The following is a 26,722-nucleotide window of genomic DNA, read 5'->3' on the forward strand; positions in this document are numbered from 1 at the left end:
GATTTCCTTCCCTCTTAAGATGCAGCCTCCAGTCCACCAGTGGAAAGCAGATACAGTTGCTAGGCAACCTCTTCCTGGAGGTTGGGAGGTTGGGAGTGGGGATTGGTGCTGGAAGAAGGAAGATGGAATATTGCCTGAAATTCAGCAGGTAACGGCTGGGCCCATCACAAGCATCTGCAAAATCTACATTTATGTTTTAATTCCCAACACAAAGATTGAGAATACCAGTGACTGCCAGTGTGACTGTTAATGGGGGAAGGAGGGGAAGGTTGGGCAGAAGGAGGCAGGTAGATCCTGCAAGGAGTATCCTTACTACCACCATGAATAATTCAGTTTCTTACACATGCACACATTAGATGAGGGGGTTTCAGCGTAAAGGACTTTCTCCCTGTTAGAGAAGGAAGAGGTAAAATAGACTGTGGTCAGCTTTACTCTGGCCAGAAATGTGACTCTTGCTTTTATTTTTCTTATAGAGTCAGCTAGGTTGTCTGATTTTATGCCATTCCCCCTAGACTCATTCAGAGGAGGAACTGCAGTCTTTTAATTAGAATGCAAAAGAAGATAAACCATCCCTGATCCCCACATCTTCTTTCCAACCCAGACCTCCCCCATCTGTTAAGTGGAAGATGAGTACCATAGCCTTGAGGTGAGCTGCATCGATATTCCCGTATTTATCCACCTCCACAGGCTGAATCTTCATGCCTGCCATGTGTGCACTTGCAGGATTGGTTCCATGTGCGGATTTTGGAATGAGGCAAACCTTAGGAATGGAATGAAAGGAAGGAAGGAGAGAAAAATCACCAGGCTTTTCATAATGACAGAAAAGTCCTACAAAATACTTGGAGCATAAATTCAGTAGGTGCCACATGCTCTATTTAAATTGACCAGTAGTGCCTTAAAGTTTACTACTATTTCATTAGTACTGTACTGCAAAATGTCCAACAGGAGTTTACACTGAATCCCCAAATACTGTTCCCTAAAGACTTTCAGAATATTAATACTCTCCTCCCTTATCCCAGCAACACCAAAAACAGGCCTAGACTTATTCTAACCTTGTCTCAGCTATAATATATAGAAAGCACCTTACAAGAACATGAGATTGGAAGTTAAACTCTAGGACTCAAATGCACACATCACAGCTCCAGTGCTCTGCTTGGCTCTACTGAGACCAGAAGAAGTAATAGTCGACATATTCCAAGGCCTCCCAGTGCCAACACACCAATGACTACTTCATTATTGGATGCTTACTCTGTGCAATGAATTGTTAGTTGCCATGAGAATCATAACTAAGCACAAATGCCGATCAGCCCCTGCCCTGTGCTCACACACTGCATTCACTGACAAGGCTGGCATCCATATAAATAAATGTCTAGAAGGACTTCCCTGGAGGTCCAGTGGCTAAGACTCCGCGCTTCCAATGCAGGGGACGCGGGTTCGATCCCTGGTTGGGGAACTAAGATCCCACATGCTGGGCGGTGCGGTCAGATTAAAATATAAAAATAAATAAATAAATAAAAGGACCCTTTAAACAGGGACTACATCACCTCAACCTAGTCTCCTCGGCCAGTGGAAACATTTCCTCCTCCCTTATCTGAGGAAGCCGTTCCTCTCTTTCCAAAGCATCTTGTCGTTGTCAGTATAATTGGGGAAATAAAAATTCTTTAAAAAAAATGTCTAGAGCCCACAGGTACCAAAGGAACTCAGAATAACGGGGTGCCACTTCAAGTTGAAGAGATCAAGAGAAAGTATTTCAAAAAAAAAAAAAAAGAGAAAGTATTTCAAGAGCTAGAACCTAAGCCAGAGCTTAAAGATGTGCTGAATTCTTATGGAAGGCGGATGGTAGGCACGCACAACGTTAAAATTCCCAGATTTAGGGCTTCCCTGGTGGTGCAGCGGTTGAGAGTCCGCCTGCCGATGCAGGGGACACGGGTTCGTGCCCCGGTCCGGGAGGATCCCACATGCTGCAGTGTGGCTGGGCCCATGAGCCATGGCCGCTGAGCCTGTGCGTCCGGAGCCTGTGCTCCACAATGGGAGAGGCCACAACAGTGAGAGGCCCGCGTACCGCAAAAAAAAAAAAAAAAAAAAAATTCCCAAATTTAAATCATTTTCATTTCCTGCCCCCAAATCATGTGAACACAGGTGCTCTGTATGATCTGATGGTGCCCCACTACAGGAAAGGGCCTCATGGAGTTTCCTCCAACAGAAAGCAACAAGAAGAAGCAATACTAACCCTGAAAACCATCCTGTTTTTCATTTTTTTTAATCCCAGAACCAATACTGACACCCCTTGAAGAGAAATGGATGGGCATCATAAAAATGGGCTTATGAAGGGGAAATTTAGCTTACAGCCGTTTCCTCAAAAACAGCAAAGCCATCTACTTAAGCAAAATGCATGTGATCCAAAGAGAACTACAAACAGAGGCAAACATGAAATTACTTTGTTGTTCTTCTGCAGACAGGGAGTTAGTGCCTCTTTTGAATGGTTACTGGTCTCATGCTGATTATGCTGTGTTGTCCTCAAATCCTTTTTCTTGTTTAACTGTTTCCCTTTTGTATTAAATTCTTTAATTTCTCAGGACCAAAGCTGGAGTTATTTTTCCTTTCTCACGAGATATTTTTATTCTACCAAAGGATCTTTGGATAAAAGGATACCTTCTGGGCAGAACACTGATCAAGGAAGGGAAAGGTGAATATTTAAAAGTGAATATAAAATATTTGTTAAAGGCCTCAATGAAGAATTCATACCAGAGAAGTTACGAGGCAACAAAAACATCCAAGCTAAAAATGTCACTCATCTTGCGATACACTGAATAGCATCCAAATGTGTCCACATTCTAATCCCAGAGTCTACGAATGTGACTTTATTTGGCAAAAGGGATTTTGCTGGTGTGATTAAATTAAGGATCTTGAGGTGAGAAATTGAGGATCTCGAGATGGGATCTTGAAATCTGGATTATAGGTTGGACCCTAAATGCATTCACAAGTGTTCTCATCATAAGGAACCAGGGGAAGCTTTGACTACAGAGGAGGTAGAAGATGTGATATCTGAACAAGGGGTTGGAGTGATGGCAGGAAGGGGCCATAAGTCAAGGAATATAGGAGGCCTCCAGAAACTAGGAAAGGCAAAGAAACAGATTCTCTCCTGGATCCTCCAGAAGGAACGAGCCCTGCCAACACACTGACTTTAGCCAAGTGAAACCAATTTCAGACTTCTAGCCTCCATAACTATAAGAAAATAAACCTGTGTTGTTCTAAGCCACTAAATTTGTAGTAATTTGTCACAGTAGCCATGGAAAACTAATACACATCCTGATATAAGGATTAGCGGAAAGAAAAGGTCTCAGTGGTTTTGTCAGGAATTTCTTGCTGTTAGATGTTTCTGATTTTCTATGTGGATCCTCACTTTAAAAATTGTGGTGTTGCAAAGGACTTGGAAATAACAGGACCCAGATTTGATATTTTATCAACACTAACCCTCTTTGGTTAGTGTTTAGGTGGATGCTGTGTTTTTCTAACCCCCCAATGCACCTGGTACAGACCCAACATAGCTCATCCTCAAACTCTTGCTGGGGGCTTCCCTGGTGGTACAGTGGTTAAGAATCCATCTGCCAATGCAGGGAACACGGGTTCAAGCCCTGCTCTGGTAAGATCCCACATGCCGCGGAGCAACTAAGCCCACGAGCCACAACTACTGAAGCCCGTGTACCACAACTACTGAAGCCTGCGCACCTAGAGCCTGTGCTCCGCAACAAGCCACCGCAATGAGAAGCCACTCACTGCAACGAAAAGTAGCCCCCACTCGCGACAACCAGAGAAAGCCAGCACACAGCAACGGAAGTACCAACGCAGCCAAAAAACAAATGAATAAATAAATAAAATAAATCTATTAAAAAAAAAAAGACTTGCTGAATGAGTGACAGATTAAGGAGGAGGGCTACTTTGCAAGGGAAATCAATTTCTTACCACAGGTAAAATCGAAAAACAAAAGGCCACTCCTTTGCCTCAGGCAGCTGAGAAAAGAAAAACACATACAGGTTTGGGGGGTGTTTTTTGGCGGTGGGTTTTTTTTGTTTTTTGGGGAGTTCTTTGGTCAGCGTTTTCCCTTTGTATAGGAAATTCAGCCTCTGATCCACAAACCTGAGTTAGTATTTGACAGGCAAATTGAGTTAATAATCATAAAGTGTTTAGGACAGTGCCTGGCACAGGGTAATTTCTAGATAAGTGTTTGTTAAATAATTTGTATTCTCTCAAGTTAAACTGGTAAATCAAGAACTTGGCCATTGCATTTTAGGAACCTCTGAAATTTAACCTAAGAGTAAATGTGAAAATAACTTCCAAAACAGCTTGAAATAAGAGAATCATCAGGAACCTGGGAGGTTCTGTAGCACATGACTTCCCCACATTCTTTTTTCAAAAGGATATATTTTACTAGATTCCATTAGAGTCTGTTGTATGGAAACAGCTGTCTTAGACATCTCTGATGCTGAAAAGTCCTCCCTGATTATTTGAATAATAAGTCATTTTCTTTTTCTCTAACTAAAAAAGTCAGGTTTACTTAAAATCTTTAATCTAGAAAGGATGCCAACATTTCCAAACTTAAGAGTTCTGTATTTCTACAAGCTCAGTGACTGGGTAGCCCTCCCTGCCTCCCCTCACCCACCCCCCAAAATGCAGCATCCCACTCCTCTCTGTCCTTCAGTGGAATAACCTCTCCCAACATTTCAGTGATGCTAGTGTGAACAGTGGTGCCAGAAGAAAAGTCACACACAAGGGGACTGAGAGAGAAGGGAGGACTGGAAAAAACAAAGAAGGAAAAGGAGCTAAAAAGAATCCATGAGTCACAGAAGAACTCTGCCCAGGCCCAATCAAAACGTCTCTCATCCTTTTTCCTTGACCTTTCTGGTTTGGTCCCTAACTCCTAGACATTCACAGATAGCTCCGGGTGTCAGACTAAAGAGCAGGGAACCCAGGAGGGATGGGAAGTATCACAGAGTGGACAGACCCGAGGTTTAGCTGGCCTTTTCTCGCTAGCTGCTCACTGGCCTTCCACAAGCACCACAGTGTAGATCTCGGCGGCCTCTCCATAAAGCAGGAGCGACATGAAGATGGTTACACAGGATGAATGGCTCCCTCCCCAGGAGTCCCAGACACCTCATGGTTAAAGAACATAACAATGGGAAGTTCCAGGGCCTACTGAGTACATGGAAGCCACGGAGGAAAAATAGAGAAAGCAACTTTAAATGTCAGTCATCTGGCATCCTCTCACTGGAGTCCCAGTGTTTCCTTTCTGACTCTATGACAGTGCTGAGATTCTGAGGTCCAAAGAACAATTGTAATTCCAAACTAACCCTTCTTAGAAAGTTAAAGAATTCAACACCCAAGGGGAAAAAAAAAAGTTGAAATATCAGGGACTGTATCTGTCTGATTTATCGCTTGATCTCTCTCTGGACTGGCACACACAGTACCTTGCATGTGGCCAGTCTTCAATAACTTATTCAAGTAATAAATGTCCTGTTTTCCGAAAGGTCTTTGCAAATCAATTCTATTCCCCAACCAGGACGAAGGCCTGGGAAAACACACCTGTGTAATCAGGATGGATAAGCAAGGGAAGGTGGGAGAAAATTTTTTTTCTCCCCTTTTGTGAAAGGGAAGTGAAATAGTATTTAAATTCTTCACTGCAAAATCCAGGCAACTGGCCATAAACAATCTTCCAGCTTTAATAAAACCAGGAATGGACTAAGGTTGGACTACCACCCACTGCACCCCACTTATGTGGGCAGCCAGACCACCCCAGCACCTTTTCCTCTAACTCTCCTGGGCTGGGCAGATGCTTCGACCTGCTCCTGGCTCCTACCCACTGCTCCCTCTAACACCACCTCCACAGCTCATGCAGTTCAAGTTTAGCGTGGCCATCACCAAAATGAAGGTCCCAGGAACACAGACCTTCAGCCACAATCTGAAGCCTGTGTTGTTAGGTCATCTGCTAAAGGCACTGCCTTTGGGGATTAGTGAAGGCCTGGTGAGCCCATTAGCACCTGCTGGCCACACACAGGCCCCCCAAAAGCAGTTTGGACCCTAGAGACTAGACTCTCACCCAAAGCAAACAAAGAAGCAGAACCGTGAACTCTGCTCCATGTCCCATGTTTTCTTTTGTTGCTTAGAGCTGAGAATCACTTAATAGGGAATTTATTTATTCAATAAATATTTTCTGAGCATACATATGACAAGAACTGTGCTCAGGCACAGTAGGAGTTACAGAAGAATGAAAGCTCAGTCTCTGCCCTCTGTCCAGGGCTGAGCCAAGGAGGGAGGCTTGGAATGGCAACATTCCTGCCCCTTCCTCCCTTTGCTCCCTGCGGGGAGCAGGTCCACAGCCAACTGGCTGACTTTTACAGACTGGCTTTGAGAGAAAGCCTTTTATCTCCAAATGTTTTCCCTCAAAATGGTCCAGTGAAACGTCTTGGAGGCAAGGATCGTAATAGCCAGTTCATAGACATTTGTTTCTTGATTTTATGTTTCCCCAGCTTCTTCCAAGAAGACTTGGAGGGAGTGTCCCACAGAATGAAAGGGACCCTAAAGCTGAACCTGCTGCCCTCCCCCCACCCCCCGACGGTGAGCAAACGGTCCACACTCACTGTTCTGTGTCTCTCTCCTTTCCCGTCTAAGTAGGCTCGGATAGTGGCCAGCCCAGCGTATTCCCCCTGGGCTCCGCTGCAAAGACAGGAAGAAAAGGGTCAGAGCTTTATGCCTTTCTGCTTTCATTTACTCATTCAATATTCATCAGGCACAGGCTGTGTGTTCACCAACATGTGACACTAAAAGCTCACCTAGGACCCCTGCATGGGCCTAAAGTCTTGAACAACCAGAACAGTACCTGGTCTGTGCACTAAAGCTTACCCATGCACCTAAAAAAATTATTTTTATTATGGAAAATTCCAAAATTATAGAAAAGTAGAGAGAAGAATATAAGGAACCATCACATTATACCTATCATTCAGATTTAAAAATGATCAGATTATGGTCAATCTTGTTTCCACCTATATCCCTCAGTCTGAACTAGATTATTGTGAAGCAGAATTCAAGCATCATATAATTTCATCAATTCAATCTTCAATATGTATCTTTCAAAGATAAGAATTATTTTTGGGCTTCCCTGGTGGCGCAGTGGTTGAGAGTCTGCCTGCCGATGCAGGGGACACAGGTTCGTGCCCCGGTCCGGGAAGATCCCACATGCCGCAGAGCGGATAGGCCCGTGAGGCATGGCCACTGAGCCTGCACGTCCGGAGCCTGTGCTCCGCAACGGGAGAGGCCACAACAGTGAGAGGCCCACGTACCGCAAAAAAAAAAAAAAAAAAACCCACAAAGATAAGAATTATTTTTAAAAGATAACTGTAGGGACTTCCCTGGTGGTCCAGTGGTTAAGACTCCACGTTTCCACTGCACTGGGCACGGGTTTGATCCTGGTTGGGGAACTAAGATCCCACATGTTGCATGGCGCAGTGTGCATGCATGCAGGCATGCATGCATAAATAAATAAATGAATGAATGAATAAATAAATACAAAAGATAACTAATTATTACATCTAAAACAATGAACAATAATTTCTTAACATCACCAAATGTTCAGTCAATGATCAGATTACCCCAAAGGAACTAACTGTACACTTGGAGTGTGGCACCAGTCCTGACAGCCTCAGGGTTGGCTTTCCCAAGCCCTAATGCTCATGGCTGCTAGAGGCTGGCCATCCCCATCTCAGCAGTCCTTGAAGACACTACTTTTAGAGAACACTTAATGACTAACATTCCAGGGAGGGATGCTGAGTCAGTCATAAACTGTTACTTAATGTTCTCAGTACTCTCTGCAGGAAGGAAAGGAAGTGAGTAATAGGTTTTTTTAATCCCATTCAAAATGCATATTTCCTCCATTTCACAAAATTACACCATCTTTTGACTCTGTGGAAGGTGCAGTGGTTTTGGCATTCATCGCTTCTGGTCACTCCGTAATATTGAGATCATACTCTAAAAAACCACAAGGCTTGAGAATAAATTAGATAAACTGTTTAATTTCTAAACTAAAAGCTAAAATTTTGAGCATTGGAAAACATTTTTTGAGAGAACACTGGGATGGAACCAGTTGAATTTGAAATATCTGCAAACTAGCATAGGGGCATTGATGGTTTGGTGTCAGGAGACGGCCGAATTGACGATTTAGGGCTCAGCAGGAGAAAAGGACAGAGAACAGGGAAACATCTGGGTGTGCAGGGAGTAGAGCCTGGCTGGAGGAAAGGAAGGAAAGTGGTGATTTCCCCAGTGTGGGTGTCACAGAGCAACAGAAGAGACTAGATGAGTTAGGGAATAATAATAATAAGTATAAACTGCTCCATTAATTAAGCACTTCCTCTTTACCAGGCTGTGCACGGAGTAAACACAGGTAAATGGGAAACGTTGTTGTCACCACCAAGCATTTTACATCATCTTAATCCTCCTAATACCCCCCATAAGGTAGGTACCATTGTCCTCATTTTGCACATGAAGAAACTGAGTCAGAATATTACATGCCCAACCGGCCAACAGTGACAGCCGGAGACATTGATACAAGTTGGCCCGTCTTAAGGGGCCTCGTGCTTCACTTGTAAGCAGTGAGGCTCCTCTGAGCACTCTGTGCTTCCCAAAGGATTGAGAATCATGGGAGCAAATGCTGGCTTTCCTTCACAGAACCCTTGTCTGACTGACAGAACTAGGAGGTTTAGCTCCATGTAGTAGGCCTGTCCCCATAAGACCTGGGGCACCCATTTCCTCATCACCCACACTGAGTGAGCTTTGCCTCTCCTCTCTCTTCCAGGCAGGGAGGCAAATACTCGGCTTCTGTTTTCCTGGCTTCTGAAAAACAAGTTCTAGCTCATTTGATGTTCTTTATTTTGAGAACAGGAAAATGAATATGCCACGTTTTAGCAAACCACTTACACCACTATTTACTTAGCCTCTCTGTGTTCTCATCTCTGAAATGTGCATAATAATTGCACCCAACTCGAAGGGCAGATATAAGACATGAGATGATCCATGGTAAAGGGCTTTTCACAGTGCCTGGCACTAGGTAAACACTCATTAAGTGCTGGCAACTGTCATCACTATCATCGACGTCATCATCATCATCATCACCATCTTCAGGCAGCAACCCTCATCACTCTGTGACACAGGATGGGCAGAGGATGGGCTACCACAGCATTTGAATGAGCACTTCCACAACCTCAACCTCTATCACCCTCTCCTTTCCCTCCAACAAGCCAAATCCACCATTCTTCAACTGTCCCAACTCAAGTTCTGCCTCTTCCATAAAGCCTTCCCCAAAGTCACAAATCCAGTTCTTCACCATGGCCTACAAATCCCCCACATGATCTGCGACTTCCACCCACCTCTACACCCATGTCTTCTGCCATCCTCTCCTTGTTCACTATCCTCCAGCCACCCAAGACTTCTTCCTTCCCTGAAACACATCAAGCCAATGTCTGCCTTGGGGCTTTTCACTAAATGTTCCTTCTGCTTGGAAAGCTCCTCCTCTAGTTCTTCAAATATCTATCTTCTTCTCAGTATTTAGGCCTCAGCTCAAGTGTCACCTCCTCAGAGAGGCCTTCCCTGAAGGCAGAAATCTTATCTGTCTTTATCAACATTGTATTCTCTATGCCAAGAACACTGACATAGGGGGTGTTCAATAAATACTGATTGACTGACTGACTGACTGACTGAATTATTCTTTACCTCCTCCAAACTCGCGTAGTATTTTACTCTACTCGTTCTTCTGATAATACCATCCTATTCATACACTGTACACTGAAAATTATTACAGATTTCACATGTACTTCGTGTGCCTATTTTATCTCAATTAGGGTATAGGCTTTGAGAATAGGATCTTAGGTATTAGAGTTCTATACATTCACAGGGAATATATAGAATAGTACTATGCATGGAGTAACTCTGCAAGAAATATTTAGTCAATTTGTTCAAAATTGAGTTCTTCTCCAGTCCAGACAATCAACATTAATGTCATCCTTTCTCCGATGGAAAGGGACTTCAGCATATGGATTTTGTATTTCTCTCTGTGTTTTTCTCATGACTTCTACTCATCTTGTTTTGTTGGAAGACCAACCAAGGTGTTTAGACTAGGAGTGAAAGAAGAGACTGGAGCTAGAAGCCAGTAATCCAGGAGAAAGGCAACATGCTAAAGACTTGATCAGGAATGCTGGGTGTTTTCTGCCTTAGATACTCTTAAAAATCAGCCATGTTTCAACTCAAAAAAGTACAAAAGATATGTTCTAAATGCCACACAAGTCTTATTCCTGGGGTACTATGGAAATAAGGGGAATTATTAGTGCCACCTGTTGGTGGAAAAGTATTATGAAAAGTAACTGCTTATATGCATAACCCAGACTGAGAACCCATCAGAAAAGTACTACCTGCGGAGGGGCAGCTAGGATAGTGGTCTTCTGACATCTATTTAAAATGAAGTGGCTAGTGGCCTGGACCTGCAGAGCCAGCCACAGTGATGCCAGTGAATGGGGAGCCTCAGACCCATTTAGAAGTGCCAGGTAGGCATAAGTTTAAACTGTCTGAGAAAAACAAGGCCCCCAGTCATGGCATTTACTCAGGCTGGTGAAAAAACTGTGACATATTGTACTGTTTAACACTGAATGAGTGAGAACTAGCAACTTCTTCCAAAACCCAGACTCATTCTACAAAGAATCCACGAGAAATCCAGTAGACTAGACGAAGCTAGAACAACTGTATAGCAAGTACAAAGGTCCGCGAGGTGAAAATAAATTGGAGTTGATGGGATTCAACAGTTTTGTAATGATTTAAACCTAGACCCTATTAGTGTCAGTGTATCATCGTAAGTGTGGGATTTCAGGGCAGCTATTCAATGTAAATTTGGCAAAAAAATTAATTAAAGGGGGGGTGGAATTTGAAGATGGCATGAGAGAGCTAGAGTGATAGTTCAGCTCTTTTGCTAAGATTAGAGCAAGAAGGACAAAATAAACCTCAAAGATTTTTATCATTTTATCTTTACCTTTGCTAAGAGCACTGAGCAAAGGTTAAGATTAAGAAATATTACAATTTAGTTCTATCTGGAAAGGTTAAACTTTGAGATCTTTGGAACAAATTTTTATTGGACTATCACACAAAATAAATCCTAAGGGACACTTGGAAACTTCCACTAGATTTTAGAAATATAACTGCAGATATGTCTACCTATGATGAAGCAGGAACATGGATGGCCTGCTCCTCCAGATGATTTTGCAGAATGATATGCAACGCCAATAGTCACAGGTGGAAAGCACAGCACTTTTTAAGCATAAAATTTAAGCATAAGATTATAAGTGAATTGCATCCTATAAAGAAGGCATTTTGGTCAGTTACTGAGTACCTTTGTCACTGATTGCAGAAGTCATCCTCAACCAGTCATGAAATAACCTCTTTGTTCCACCTAAAGAATATAGTGGCTGACTTTATATACACCATAAGAAATGCCTCAGAAGCTGGCTGCTTGGGAATATTTGAAGATGAATTATTGTAGCTGCTGTTTTTAAGAGAAAGATTTCTGCACAATATATACACTTACAAAAAAGTAACAGAGAACCCATTTGCGTGACTGCAGAATACGCTACAATTCATGACTTAGTGTGAACCCCAGCAGTCACCAAAAGTCCTGTTGAATTATACTATAAATTGAACTGAGAAAACAGTAGGATGTTTTATTTATACAAGTCAAAAGGTGTTAAAAATGTGCCCTAGGGACTTCCCTAGTGGCACAGTGGTTAAGAATCTGCCGGCATTTAAAATTTTGGGTGCTGATAATTTAAGATTTATACAATTTTTTTGAACTATCAAGTATCGAGATTTACCAAATCTATTCTTGTTTTAATTTTCTCTAGATATTCTTCTGAAAATCATTCAGTAGTTGTTAACACACCATTGTAGTTCACACACTAATGGCCACATTTAGTGTGCAGTTTAGGAGGAGTTTTCTTTTAAGCTGTCTACAAGTCAGTGGGCCTATTTTATTTCTAATAATATCTGAACTTCTTAAGAAGTTTCCTATAATATATTTTTTAAATTATTACATTTAAAAAGACATTTTTCGGGCTTCCCTGGTGGTGCAGTGGTTGAGAGTCCACCTGCCGATGCAGGGGACACGGGTTCGTGCCCCGGTCCGGGAGGATCCCACATGCCGCGGAGCGGCTAGGCCCGTGAGCCATGGCCGCTGAGCCTGCGCGTCCGGAGCCTCTGCTCCGCAGCGGGAGAGGCCACAACGGTGAGAGGCCCGCGCACCGCAAAAAAAAAAAAAAAAAAAAAAGACATTTTTCATGAAAAGGTTTTTTTGAGTGATAAACTGTAAATTTAAATACGAAGTGAATTGTTTCCCTTCAACCACCTATAATATCTAACAACTAGCCTGTTGTAAAAACTATAACTTAAAAAAAAAATTATTTATTTTGGTTGCACTGGGTCTCAGTTGCAGCAGGCAGGCTCCTTAGTTGTGGCTCACGGGCTCCTTAGTTGCACCCCCACGGGCTCCTTAGTTGCACCCCCACCAGCTCCTTAGTTGCGGCATGTGAACTCTTGGTTGCGGCATGCATGTGGGATCTAGTTCCCTGACCAGGGTTTGAACCCGGGCCCCCTGCATTGGGAACGTGGAGTCTTGACCACTGCACCACCAGGGAAGTCCCAAAACTATAATGTTTAGGAGCTAAAATATGCATCATTATCAAATAAAACCAAGATTTTTGTAGACATAAGATTATTCTAAAATTTATACATAAAGGCAAAGTAACTGAAATAGCTTCATTTTGAAAAAGAAAAAAGTAAGAAGAATCAGTCTGATGCCAAGACCTATTACATAGTTACTGTAATAAATAGTGTATTATTAGTGGAAGGATATACTTGTAGATCAATGGAATAGAATATAGAAACAGAAATAAATTCACATATATAAACCCAACTGATTTTTGACAAAATTGCAAAAGTAATTCAATAGAGGAAAGACAGCCTTTTCAACAAATAATACTGGAACAATTAGACTTCCAAAGGTCAACCTAAGTCTCATATCTTATACAAAAACTATCTCAAAATAAATCATGGACTTAAATGTAAAATATAAAACGATAAAACTTTTAGGATTAAACAGAAGAAAACCTTTGAAATTTAGAGCTAGTCAAAGAGTTCTCTGACTTGAAATCAAAAGCACAATTCATAAAAGGAAAAATGGATAAATTGAACTTCATCATAGTTAAAAACTTTTGCTCTGCAAAAAACCCTGTTAAGAAGATGAAAAGACACGCTACAGATTGGGAGAAAATATCTGCAAACTACATATAAACAGTAAAAACAGTAACAAACAAACTACATAACAAACAGTAAACAAAGGCAATTCAATTAGAAAATGGTGCTGTGATGATCATGTGAATATGCTTAGAAATTGAAAGGAAGAGTTACATTAGGATGTTGGAGATTTGCAGGTTCTCATTGTTGCTCTTTTCGTGGGTGTATATGTAGAAATGCTCAGCCTTTCAGTCCCCTTAAAAGGGGAATTTCCCCTTTTGTCTGAGTCTAGGGAAAGGCAGGGTCCTAAAACCCCGTATGGAAGCAGAAAGGGACCAGATATTCCCAATCACTACCCATGAACACCTCGGTGCTAGACATGTAACCCAGTCTCAACCTGTTGGATACTCCAGCCTGGGACTTCATGAATCTGGAGGGAGTGACCCTAGGAAAAGGGCAGCCACAGTGGTGGTGGTGAGGCTTCCCCTGGAGTGACCTTGATTTGTTCTCTGCTGCCAACTTCCCTTGGGTCTTGCTCACTTTTGAAGCCCCATTCTCCAGCTTTTCCATCAATTCTTGGAAGCACCCAATATCTTCACCCTGTAAATTGCTTTTCTGCCTAAATTAGGCCAACCCATCTTCTGTTGTTGCACCTAAGAACCTTTACTTAATGATGGTGTCATGGGGCAGGAGGGGATTACTAAATTTCTCCTACAACACAACATTTTAAAGTCACTCATTCCTAGGCAGGTCTAACAAAGAGATGGGGCCATCCTGGAGTTTCTCTTGCCCCTAATATCAAAGCCTTCCTTGATTTGCTATCCCTTTTCAAACAATTTTATCCTGAGCCCCTCTGGATCTTACTCTCATCTCATTGGGATATGCCACCTAATTTACAGATGAATTTAAATTTTGTATTATAAAAGTAATATGTTTGTCTGATTTTTTTTTAATTCCATCAATGCAGAAGGGATGAAACTTACAGTAAAAAAAAAAAAAAAAGAAAGAAAGCAACTCCCCCCAAATTCTTCCTAGTCTTACTCCCCAGAAAGAAGCACTATTAATAATTTCTTGTGATATATAATGTTTTGATGTTGGACATTCTAATGCCAAACTGTCCTCATCCAAACCCTTCTTTACTTTAAAAATACCACCAACGAGTGGTTAGGAACAAAAATGATCCAAGTGAAATGTTAGCTAAGAAACTGACATTATGGTAAAACTAATCATAGTAAAATGATCAACAAAGCAGCCAGTGTGTCAAAAATGACCTGAATCAGTGCATGGCAACCTCAGAGGACCACTCTCAAGAAAACAAGGTAGAATTAGTGCTGACTCCTATCTTACAGACAGGATAAACACGATATGCTTCCACATCTTGGAAGCAATTCAAATTCAATCAAACTCTTCGTTGCATAACTCAAATATTCCAAACACTACCTAGATCTCTGCTTCTAGTAGCTTAAAATAACACCCCCTCAACATGTTCTTACCAACCTGTATCTAACTTGACATAAGCTAAATTCTATGCTTAACCTTTGAATTCTGGGCAAAAAACATCTAGATGGATCCAGCCACTCTAACCTTTCTGATAGCTCAAGAGCACCTTAAAGCAATGGTTTTCAAACTCAAAACCCCCAAATATCAGCATCACCCCGGGACTTGTTAGAAATATGAATGCTTGGCTTGCACCCCAGGAGTACTGAATCAGAAATTCTGTGGGTACAGCCCAACGTGAGAACCACTTCTCCAAAGCCTTACAAACTGCAAAAATCCAAATATACTCTTGAGAGTCAAGAAAGTTGGGGAAGGGGAGATCCTTCTCATTGCTTTATATTTCCCCAAAAGTGGCTCTTTTCATCCTTCAGCCTTCTTTCTCTTCCTGGCACTCTGAGGGTCTCCTTGGGAAATCAGTCACTCATCAGAGAGGGTCTCTAATATCTGGTTTCTCAGAGCTCTCTGTAGGGGAGGGCTCTGAAGCTGCACTAGGCCCAGTAGGAAAGCGAATCAGAAGTTATCAATGAGTTAAGTCTACTCAGTGACACTGACCACGAGCTCAGGAAAGAAGGGGAGGGACATGGCCAATATCAGGGGTTTGACTCTCTTTGTTGTAAACAATGTGATCTGCACATGACAGTCATGACTTGGCCTGCAAAGGCCAGTTTTAAAGTTCACTCCACTGGAAGATATTAGTCATCTAACTAAACCTCCCTCTTTGGTGTTCCTCCAGGTCAACACACTTTGCAACCCAGTGATGCACATTAGAATCACCTGAGGAGCTTTTTTAAAAACTCTGTGATACCTGGGTACTGCCGCTGGAGGAGATTCCGACGTAGCTAGTTTGCCCAGTGGGGAGGGCATGGCATACCTCAAAGGCTCCCCAGGAATTCTAATATGCAGCCAGGACTGAGAACCCCTGCAGCCCGTGGTTTTCATAGTGTGGTAGCCAAACCAGCACAACCTCATCCCCCAGGATTATATTAGAAATACAAATTCTCAGGCCTCAATCTAGTCTCATTAAATCAAAAACTCTGGCAGTGGGGCTTAGCAATTTCACAAGCCCTACAGGTGATTCTCATGCACAATAAAGTTTAAGAGTCATTGATTGCGCCCTGTTCACACCTCATTTAAGAACCTTACCAGGAGGAGATTCTGGGAAAGCAACCGCTAGCTCTATCTGCACTCAAGATCACAGTTTGCAGTTTTTAAAGACAAAAACAACTTCCTCACTTTTATAAGCCAAGTGAGCTAATAATAATTCCAGCTTGTCTTTCATTTTAGATAACCGTGGAAGGTGTTAATGGCTGTTTCTGTCTGCTTTAAACATTACATCATAATTTTAACCTAGCAATTCCTAGAGTGTATTTGTGTGCTGCTGAATGATTTTAAGAGTGTCACGGTGATACGGGGAGCAAGCCGAAGCAAGCTACGCTGGGCACAGTAGGAAATGGAAAGGTAATTAAATATTATCTGGCTATGCTCTCCACTGAGCTGGAAATGCTCTCCGGGTTTATAGATTGAGCAAATAAGAGAAATGGGGACAAGTTTCTTGACATTTTTGTTTCAAGTCCTTTAAACAACTTTGGGATCTAACTGTTCCAGGAAATAGACCAAGTGAAGGCTTGGCTATATGAACCAAAGATTTCACGCCACAGTTTTTGGTTACAAAATCCTTTATCATCCATATTTATCAGCCATCCCTCAATTAAATCTCAAATCAATAAGGTAGTGTTCCCTTTCTTGCTGTATAGGAGAGAAACCTACATCACAACTAGGGAGGAAGCCACATGACAGAGCTCTGGAGGCCTCATACATCCTGGGTGCTAGCTAACCTCTCCTCTGAGCTGCTGATTTCCCCTCAGAAAAAAGTGTACTGAAGACAAAGCCCCTGTGGCAGTCTCTATCTAGGCAGGAACTATTAGAGAAAGAGAGAAAGAATAAAAACCTTCTGTGGGCATAACATAGAACTGCTCTGGACTGGAAGACATTATGTGAGGGCCCAGCAGCACAGACGAGGCGGAGCCATCAGGAAAACAGGCAGAAACACTCAGGTTTATGCCCGAAAATTGCAGTTTTCCTACTTAGGCATTTTAGAACCAGAGAGTTGTATTTCGAGTCCACTTGATGTTAAATATTACTCTATTCTACAGAGTTTGGCTCTTTTGCCCTTTGTTGCAAACCTTCCTCACTTTGAGTACAGCTTTGCTACAAAGGAAGACCAGTAGTTTGCCTCAACTCCAAGGCAAGTTCAAAGCCAACTTCACTATGCTATCAGCTGATGGCCAAACCCCGAGATCAGGAGAGTCAGGGTGGAAATGAATCTAAGTATCTTATCAAGAATTTCATTGTTTCATAATATGCATGTTCCCCACAATAAAAGTAACTTATTTTTGGATTGTATTAAAATAACATATATCGTGGTTAAAAAATGTTTTTATAAACTAAAATAGCATATGGACAAAAAAGTAAAAGTCACTTGAAATTCTACCACCTTGAGATAACTATTTGGGTGTCCATCCTTTGATTCTCTTTCCATCTATGCCTCTGCATAGATCTGTCAAACAGTATGGCAGTTCCTTAAAAAATTAAACAGAGGGCTTCCCTGGTGGCACAGTGGTTGAGAGTCCGCCTGACAATGCAGGGGACGTGGGTTCAAGCCCTGGTCCGGGAGGATCCCACATGCCGCGGAGCAACTAAGCCTGTGCGCCACAACTACTGAAGCCCACATGCCTGGAGCTCGTGCTCTGCAGCAAGAGAGGCCACTGCAATGAGAGGCCCGCACACCACAGCGAGGAGTGGCCCCGGCTCGCCACAACTAGAGAAAGCCCGCAAGCAGCAACGAAGACCCAACACAGCCAAAAATAAATTAATTAATTAAAAAAAAAAAATTAAACAGAATTACCATATATCCAACAATTTCATGTCTGGCTATACAACAAAAAGAACTGAAGGCAGGGACTCAAACAGGTATTTGTACACCAACACTCATAGCAGCATTATTCCTTACAACCAAAAGGTTGAAACAACCCAAATGTCCACTGATGGAAGAACAGATAAACAAAATGTGGTACATACATACAATGGAATATTTTGAAAGGAGGGAAATGCTGCCATGTCACAACATGGATGAACCCTGAAAACATTATGCTAAGTGAAATAAGCCAGACACAAAAGGACAAATATTGTATGATTCCATTTATGTGCTGTACGTAGAGTGGTCAAGTTAATAGTGACAGAAAGTAGAATCACAGTTGCCAGGGGCTGGGGTAAGGGGGGTAAATGAGGAAATATTGTTTAATGGGTACAGAGCTTCGATTTGGGAAGATAAAAAAGTTCTGGAGCTAGACAGATTTGATGGTTGTACAATGATGTGAATGTAATGAATGCCATTGAACTGGACAGTTAAAAATGGTTAAAATAGTAAATTTTATATTATGTATATTTTACCACAATAAAAAATTAAGTTATAAAATATTACTAATGCTACTTCCTAAAAATTATGCCATAGTTATCTTTTAAAATACCATGCAGTAACAAAAAAGGAAGGGAAATATATTTAGATTCCAAAGTTTTGGTGACTGGACTCTAGAACTCTATAGACACACTGACCAATGCCAACTCATCAGGTATAAATAAAAACACCAGGAAATGGTCCCTTGATAAAAGAGGTTACTACACCCTCTATTTTTTTTTTTTTTTTTTTTTTTGCGGTACGCAGGCCTCTCACTGTTGTGGCCTCTCCCGTTGCGGAGCAATAGGCTCCAGACACGCAGGCTCAGCGGCCATGGCTCACGGGCGCAGCCGCTCTGCGGCATGTGGGATCCTCCCGGACCGGGGCATGAACCCGTGTCCCCTGCATCGGCAGGCGGACTCTCAACCACTGTGCCACCAGGGAAGCCCTACACCCTCTATTTTATGAGTATAACTTCAGTGGCTGACATGGTACACTAAATTCTTTTTCTGTGCAGAGTAGTCAAGAAAACTTGTGTTTCTTCTTCCAATAACTATAAAGCCTACATTGGTCCCTGAGATTTCAGTGGACACTAGCCAGCAGTAAATCATGACTAATTAACCAGGAAGTAGTTAGCCCTGTAGTAGACTGACTCTGAGACCTGGAATATAGAATTATAAGACCTGGGATTTATAATCCACCTATGGAGAAAAAGATTACCACAAATAAACCAAGATGGAGGTTATGAAGAGCTAAAACTAAAGTCACTCACATAGAATATGTGGTGCATCCCTTCCTCTTTTCCCAAATTAGACATCAAATTTCCTTACTCACTGGAAGCATAGCCCCTGTATTTTCCCAACAAAGAGTAAGGTATTTCCCTATCTGTCATAGCAGCCTCTGCTCAGGACCAGAAATATCCCTCTACTAAGCCTCAACACAGCCTCTGTAACACTCAAGTCAGCTCTTGGAAATGGGTGGTATATCTGGGAATCTCTGCAGCTGTGGAAGGCATCACTGCCAGGAGCTACAAAATGACAAAGATTTCTTTCCCTCCTCCACGACTGGGATAGAGAATGGAGTCTTGCTGACAATCATACAAATGAGGAGAGTAAGACAGAGAAAGAGCATTAGGTAAACTGAGGAGAACAGAGAAACTTCTAAGATGATGGTTTTCAACCTTGGCTACAAGCTGGAATTACCTGGGGAGCTTTAAAGATATACCCATGCCTGCATCCTTCCCTCACCCTAGTCTTTCCCCATAGAGATTATTATTCTATCTGGGATTGTGATCTGGACATCAGGATTTCTTATAGACTCACCATGTGAGTCGAATTTCCAGGCCTGGGAACCACTGCTTTACGGGAAGGAGAGCTTCCTCATCCTTCAGTCAGTCTTCTGGAGACCCTGCCTGGGACCTCAATTTACTGCAAGAGCTAATGACTTTAAAAAAAAAAAAAAAAGAGCTAATGACTTTAAAATGGTCTTGAAAAATTGCTCTCCAGTACAATACAGAAGATGTGACCATATTCCATCACTAGAGGGCAGTTTCTTCATTGTCAACACTTAATTAAGGTATTGCCTCAGGTTAATTTACTCAGGTTCCTCCCTTAATTAAAAAAAAAAAAAAAGCAAAGCTGCATGATGACATTTTAATGAAGGTATACTACAGCCTGACTTTCATAAATGTCAATTCCTCCCTATTTATGAAATGAGAGTTTGAGAGACTAATATTAAAAAAGCTCTGTGTCCTTTCATCTGTCACATGCCCTCTTCCTAAAGGGTTTGTATTGTATGGGGTATATTGTTTTCACAAAGTGTATGGCTCTGCTGTGTTACCTATGTTTCCAAACAGGAGGGAGGGCTTGATAGTAACTGATTAAGATCTGATTACTTTCTGTCTCAGAAAATGAGACAATAAATGTCTCAGTTTTTAAAATCCTTTGATTTTTGTATCTTGAAATAGAAATCTGGCATTTCTATCAAGCTTCTAAGTGCTGCCAATGCTGAGACTGCTGGTGGAGAACCACACTGAGCAGTGGGAGGTAGAGAACCTCGGGGCAGATACCAGACTCCTCCTCTGAAGGTATCCCCAGATGTTAATTCACGTGTTGATGACATGTCTGTCTGTCTGTCTATCTATTCCCATGAAGACAGAACAATCACAAATCCAGTGGATCCAGGTTGACTACACTACATCAGAATCACTTGGTTGCTTCTTAAAAACAAAGACTTTTAGTCCCAACCCCTGGAGATCAGTACTTCTAAAGTGGGGCCCAGGAATTTATATTTTTTTAACTAGTACCCAGGAGATGCCGCAAGAGCCCTTTGCTTTTGAAAATCACTGTTGCTCAAATGTTTTTACTTTACAGACAGAGACCGAGGACAGAAAAGAGGAAGGGAACTTTCAAAGTTAGTGACAGAACAAACTAGGATCCGGACTCTCCTGGCCTTACTAGATTGAGGCATTACTGCTTATAAGGAGTTAACATGTGTGCTCGATTCTGATTCTTACACTATAAGATGGATGTAGTAACTAGCTTCCAAAGATGGTCTGCAATGAACCAGGACTCTCGACATTCACACCCACGTGTTGTCCCCTTCCCACGTTCAATCTGGGCTGGCCCTGAAATTTGCTGTGACAGATAGAATGCTCTGGAAGTGATGTTGTGTAACTCCAGAGGCTGAGCCTTAAGAAGTTTACAGCGTCCACGTCCTTCCATCTTGGAACACTCCACTTTGAACCCAGACCCAATTCTGTGAGGGAGCTCAAGCAACCACTGGAGAGGTCCACATGGGGAAGAACCAAGGCCCAGGTCAACACCCTTAACTGAGCTCCCAGACAACAGCCATCACTACCTTCCCAGTTATGTGAATGAGGCCACTTTGGACCTCCTAGTCATCCATCCCAGTGGGTATTATACTACAAGAGATGACTGAAAAGACAGAAGAAGAAATCCGCTTACCTGTTAGGCTGGAAAGAGATTCGGTCATAGCCCGTGAGTTCACACAAATCCTTCTCGAGTTCTCGAAAAAGCTGCTGGTACCCTTGAGCTTGGTCCAGAGGCACAAAGGGGTGTATGTTTGCAAATTCTTTCCATGTGATAGGCTGAAGAGCAAGAAGGGAGGAAACATACACATATGTACATATTGTAATAGTAAAAACAAGACTAACTTTGATAATGATGATGATGATAGCAACAGCTAACACAAAGAGTGCTTACTATGTGCCAGGCACTGTTCTAAGCACTTTACATTCATTCATTTAACTCTTACCACAATCTTATGGGGTAAGTACTATTACTGTCTTCATCTTACAAGTGGGTCACAGAGGCCCAGAAAGGGAACTTATACAAAAGTATAACCATTTCCTATTTTTTCAGGAACAAAAAGGCCCCTGAATAGATTTATATCCATGAAACCCAATGAGTTGTTTCAGGTATGGTTTCTTCAAACTCTTACATAGCACGTATATCATTCTTTCTTCATGAAGCAGAACAAAACACCAACATAAAAGCAAACGGGGAAAATCCTCCTATTAGGATATAAAATGATTTTCTTTGCCTGATGTGATTTGTCATATCAGACTAATCCTATGGAAAAAAAAGAAACATCCTAGCCTAGTAGAGATACTTACCAAACACCATAGCAGGGGACACAAATCTTCTGTTGATACAAGAAACAAATTAAAACCTCAAATCTCTACCTTTCTGGCACTGGGGAAGGATTTCTAGAAAGAAGGCTTACGGTTCTTAATTCTATCTGAGCTTAACAACTACAAACTGATAAAAGCTTTCAACGTGGCAGGTTTAAAAGGGTGGGGGGGGGGGAGTTGGGGAAGATAGGAAGACATAAACACTATATGTTTAATGATTTTAATATTTAAAAATAATGTCACCCATAAATTTAAATGATCAGGTTGTGATAAAGTTAGGGTTTCTGCCAAGGCTGTTGAAGAGCAAGGTAAAGGATTACTAAAGCAGTTGTTAAACCACGGTCCCAGGAGCAGCTTTCTCTAGTTATCTGCTTATGTATAAGCCAAGACACTGCCTCTGCTAAGTTCCCTTTTAACAGAAGTGACCTACTTACTGTGAGTTCAGATGAACTGTTGAGCTTCATGGTACAGGACCCCTTGAAGAAGCACAGCCAAAGCGTATTACGTTAGTGACATTCTATGGTCTGTCTGATCGGCCCTCCCATCTCCCCGAATGGTCACCCATTCATCCCTCTTGCAGCCTATTAGATGTGACCCAAAGAGGTGGGTTCAGGGTGGGGTGGGAAGTGGAAATAAAGGCCATAATTACCAGCGGAATCATGCTATGAACAAGGGAAATGTCTTTGTTTTCCAATCTCTTCATATATCGGACAATATTTGTTTCTGAGTGATAGCTGTGAACATAAAACACATGGTTTAGGCCAATATAGTTAGGTAAGAGCCCATACACATCCTTCTAAGAGGTAAGACACACTGAGATCTACCTTCAACATACAGATCAAATTAGGCCATGGACAACATGCCAACAAAGCATCAGAGGGAAGGGCGTGTACCCCCCATGAAGCTCAGAGGATGCCCTAGGACAAGAAGCCACCTGTGGGCCTGAGAGGAAGAGTTGGAAAGAAGAGGATGTTGACTTCCTGGGTATGATCTTCAGCCTGGCGACTATGCATCGAAACTCTCATCTTCTTGAGAGTAGAATTAGGGGTTATAGTGTCAAGGGAGCACAGCCACCAGGAAATAAGGTGTGCTTCGCCCGGGTTAGAATTGGGATTTAGTAGTGGGTCAGGCTGAGCCACAATAAACCAGGCCATGTCATAGTCAGAATGCCATAGTAGAAGCCACTCTCTACCGTGCTCCCAAGCCACAGCACACAATGCAGAAGTCACACAAACTACACAAACCTGTTGAACACCTGATGTGTGAGGAATGGACTAGTTCTCTTGAAGGCAGTCCCTAGAATACCTCTCTGTTCCTCACCCATGCTTTCAGCAACCAGCTCCTGCATGGAGAGACCACAGAAACTGAAGGGCAGGAAGCATGCCTGGAACCACATGTGAAGAAGGCTTTCCATTCAGCGTGTATTCTGACAGAGCACCAGAAATTCCCTACCATCCAACCTCCCACCTCCCTGACCATCCACCCCAGGGATATCTGGCACAGTGCAGTGACAGATGTCAGGGCTCACGCATTGTGGCAATTCTCCAAAACACTGTTTTTAAGTTCTGTGGAACTTAGCCACAGTGAGCAAAGAAAAGTGAACAATTTTTACTGCCAAAGAAAAAAGAGTTGAAATCCCCTGCATGTTCCTTGAATAATGAAGCAAGTTCCAGTAAACTATTTTAAAGGGCTATCTAAAAAGTGACGACCATGATAACACTCAAGTAAAGATTCTCACTTGACATTGCTCTTTTATCTTGGAGAACAATTCTAATAAAATACAAGTGCCAAGACCATTCAGTGGGAGAAAGGACAGTCTCTTCAACAATGGTGCTGAGAAAACTTGATATACACATGCAAAAGAATGAAGTTGGATCCTTATCTTATAGAATATACAGAAACTAATTCAAAATGGATTAAGGGGGCTTCCTTGGTGGTGCAGTGGTTAAGAATCCGCCTGCCAATGCAGGGGACATGGGTTCGAGCCCTGGTCCGGGAAGATCCCACATGCCATGGAGCAACTAAGCCCGTGTGCCACAACTACTGAGCCCATGTGCCACAACTATGGAAGCCCTCGCGCCTAGAGCCTCTGCTCCACAACAAGAGAAGCCATCACAATGAGAAGCCCGCGCACCGCAACGAAGAGTAGCCCCTGCTCGCTGCAACTTGAGAAAGCCCGCGTGCAGCAATGAAGACCCAACGCAGTCAAAAGCAAATAAATAAATAAATTTATTTTTTTTAAAAAAAATGGATTAAGGACCTAAATTTACAAGCTAAAACTCTTAGAAGAAAGTATAGGGGCAAATCTGCATGACCTTGGATTTGGCAATGGTGTCTTAAATATGACACCAAAAGCATGAGCAACACAAGAAAAAATACAGTGCACTTTTGTGCATTAAGGAACACTATCAAAAAAAATTTTTTAATTAAAAAAAAGGGACACTATCAAGAGAATTAACAGATAACCCACAGAATTGGGGGAAATATTTGTAAATCATATATCTGATAAGCATTTAATATCCAGAATATATAATGAAATACATGGCTTGCTCCTCATTCTGCTCCAGGCCGGTAGTATGAGAGCCCTCAGTGGTTGCTCTGTAAATATTCTTCAAATGCATGGAACAAATATCTGTGATTAAATTTACTGCAGAGTTCTAGAGGGAAGATATTGTTCAGTCTTGTTTATTAATTAAAGATTAAAAGAGAACAGTATAATACTTTTTTGACGATTTACATTTGTTATCTGATACTGAAGTCATCTCTCAAAGAGGACCCAGACAACCAGGACAGCCCTGATCAACACTCTGGAGCCTATTTCTGTCTCCTTTCATTGATTCATTTAACAGATATTTATTAAGTGGCTCCTATGCTCCAGGCCTTGTAGAGTGCTCTGATGAACACCTTGCCACAGGTCTAGGTAGCTGACGTCTCTCTTCCATCCCACAGACTCTCCTGCTCACATGTCCCTGCTATTTCATCATTTTAGAAACCAACTCAGTCTCACTGAACTGTTTCTAGTTCTCATATAACCTCTCTCCTCCTAGCCTTTGTGGCTGCTTTTCCCAGTGTCTGGAACACCTCTGGCCCCATCCTCCTTCTTCTCAACTGTGTCTGGATAGCTCCTACTCATCTCTCAGGTCTCAGCTTAGGACAGTTTCTTCCAAGTGTTGGTGAGAAGCCCCCTCCACTCTGTGCTCAGAGAGCATCTTTGGACAGTGCCCATCATAGGACATCATCTGGATTGCAGTCTTGTGCCTGTTTGGATCCTCATTAGACTATAAGCTCCAAAAGGGCGGGAAGTATGTCTGATTTACCACTAGCCTCAGGGCACAGCATAAGACCTGGCATATATTAGGTCAGTTTTGCCAGAATCAACATAACCAAAATGCCTATGCCATGAATCTTTGTATTAGGAATAGTTTCAGTTAAACACCATTAACAATCCTTCCAACTAGCCTTGCAGCTCAGTCCTGGCTAGGGCCCACAGCAGTGACCTCTATCAGCAGTCACAGTAGCAAGGGACAATCAGTGGCATAATTTTAACGTAGGCCACCTAATGTCATTCCTGCGCCCCCTCACACTCACACTCAGGCCCATAAGAGGCAAAGCCATCTGTGACACCTCCTCAAATAGTCATTATGAGGAATGTGAATTTTGATTTACTTACTGCAGATGACTCACAGCCGAAGATCCACAGCAAGTCATCCAGATCTTTTTCATTGACTGTTTCATCAAGAGAAATACCAAGCTATAGAAACGAAAATGAAAGGGGAAACATCAGCTCAAAATGCCAAGATCAGTGCAGAAACTCCAAGAGAGGTCAAAGGGGAGAAAGTGCTGGACAAAACTCTCAGTTGTTCTAAAATAACAGGCTATCGTTATGTCCAAGTTGGCCCTTGGGCAAAGTAGGCTAGACCAGTCCCAAACGTCAAAAGATTGAGCGTTTTACAGCCACTTCTGGACTCTAAAAGAGTCCAATGGCTGCAGGGCACTCCTTTTGGTACTAGATATGCTCACTTTTTTCTTCCCTTAACTTACCTTATCATATCACTTATCGTAGCCTTTACCTTGAACAGTCATATTGTGAACGAAGGAGTATTATGAGCAAAATATGTGCCTAAGAGTCCAATATATGAAAACACAACATCTTAAGGAAAGCTGACACTGGATTATCATTTAAAAGGCCACAATGTTCCAAACTGAAAATGAAAATTGTTTACAAAGAAGTTGTGCCCAAAGGTCCAATACTGATTTTTTTTAAATAAAGAGAAATTTTAATGAGAAAAGTCATAAAAATTTATAGAATTTGTACAACAAACAAACAAACAAACAAAACTGAAAGTATGACTTACTGTGTGATCCTCAAACAGCCGAATATTTATTTGCCGCTGAGCAGCCCTGCCCAAGACCTCCTTCACTGAGCAGCCACACTGAATCTTCAAAGTGTCAAAGAACAAGTCATGCTGGAGTTGGTGTCCTGCTCTCTTGAGACCTAGACAAGATAGGATAGCCACCGGTCTCTATGTAGAAACCAGACCCTCTGCCACTGACGCTTCACAGAAGCGTACCCAGTGTTTTGGTCGGTGCTTTTTTTAAAAAAAGTAGGACTTCCCTGGTGGTACAGTGGTTAAGAATCCACCTGCCAATGCAGGAGATACAGGTTCAAGCCCTGGTCCGGGATGATCCCACATGCCACGGGGCAACTAAGCCCCTGCACCACAACTACTGAGCCTGCACTCTAGAGTCTGCGAGCCACAACTGCTGAAGCCCATGCACCTAGAGCCCGTGCTCCACAACAA

At 42.3% G+C, this 26,722-nt stretch overlaps 1 protein-coding gene across 2 annotated transcripts in view; it reads right to left on the reverse strand.

Annotated features, from left to right (window-relative positions):
- GLDC (glycine decarboxylase) overlaps positions 1-26,722 on the reverse strand; it is a 98,665-nt gene that overhangs the window by 29,019 nt on the left and 42,924 nt on the right. For both annotated transcript variants that reach the window (XM_067744335.1, XM_067744334.1), the window contains exons 10-17: positions 26,276-26,415; positions 25,591-25,671; positions 23,165-23,262; positions 22,570-22,654; positions 22,355-22,396; positions 21,232-21,374; positions 6,636-6,711; positions 635-760 (exon numbers count right to left, since the gene is read on the reverse strand). In XM_067744335.1, coding sequence (XP_067600436.1) covers positions 635-760; positions 6,636-6,711; positions 21,232-21,374; positions 22,355-22,396; positions 22,570-22,654; positions 23,165-23,262; positions 25,591-25,671; positions 26,276-26,415 — 791 coding nt within the window. The remainder of the gene's footprint in view (positions 1-634; positions 761-6,635; positions 6,712-21,231; positions 21,375-22,354; positions 22,397-22,569; positions 22,655-23,164; positions 23,263-25,590; positions 25,672-26,275; positions 26,416-26,722) is intronic.

Source organism: Pseudorca crassidens, chromosome 7, assembly GCF_039906515.1.
Source record: "Pseudorca crassidens isolate mPseCra1 chromosome 7, mPseCra1.hap1, whole genome shotgun sequence".
NCBI lineage: Eukaryota > Metazoa > Chordata > Mammalia > Artiodactyla > Delphinidae > Pseudorca > Pseudorca crassidens.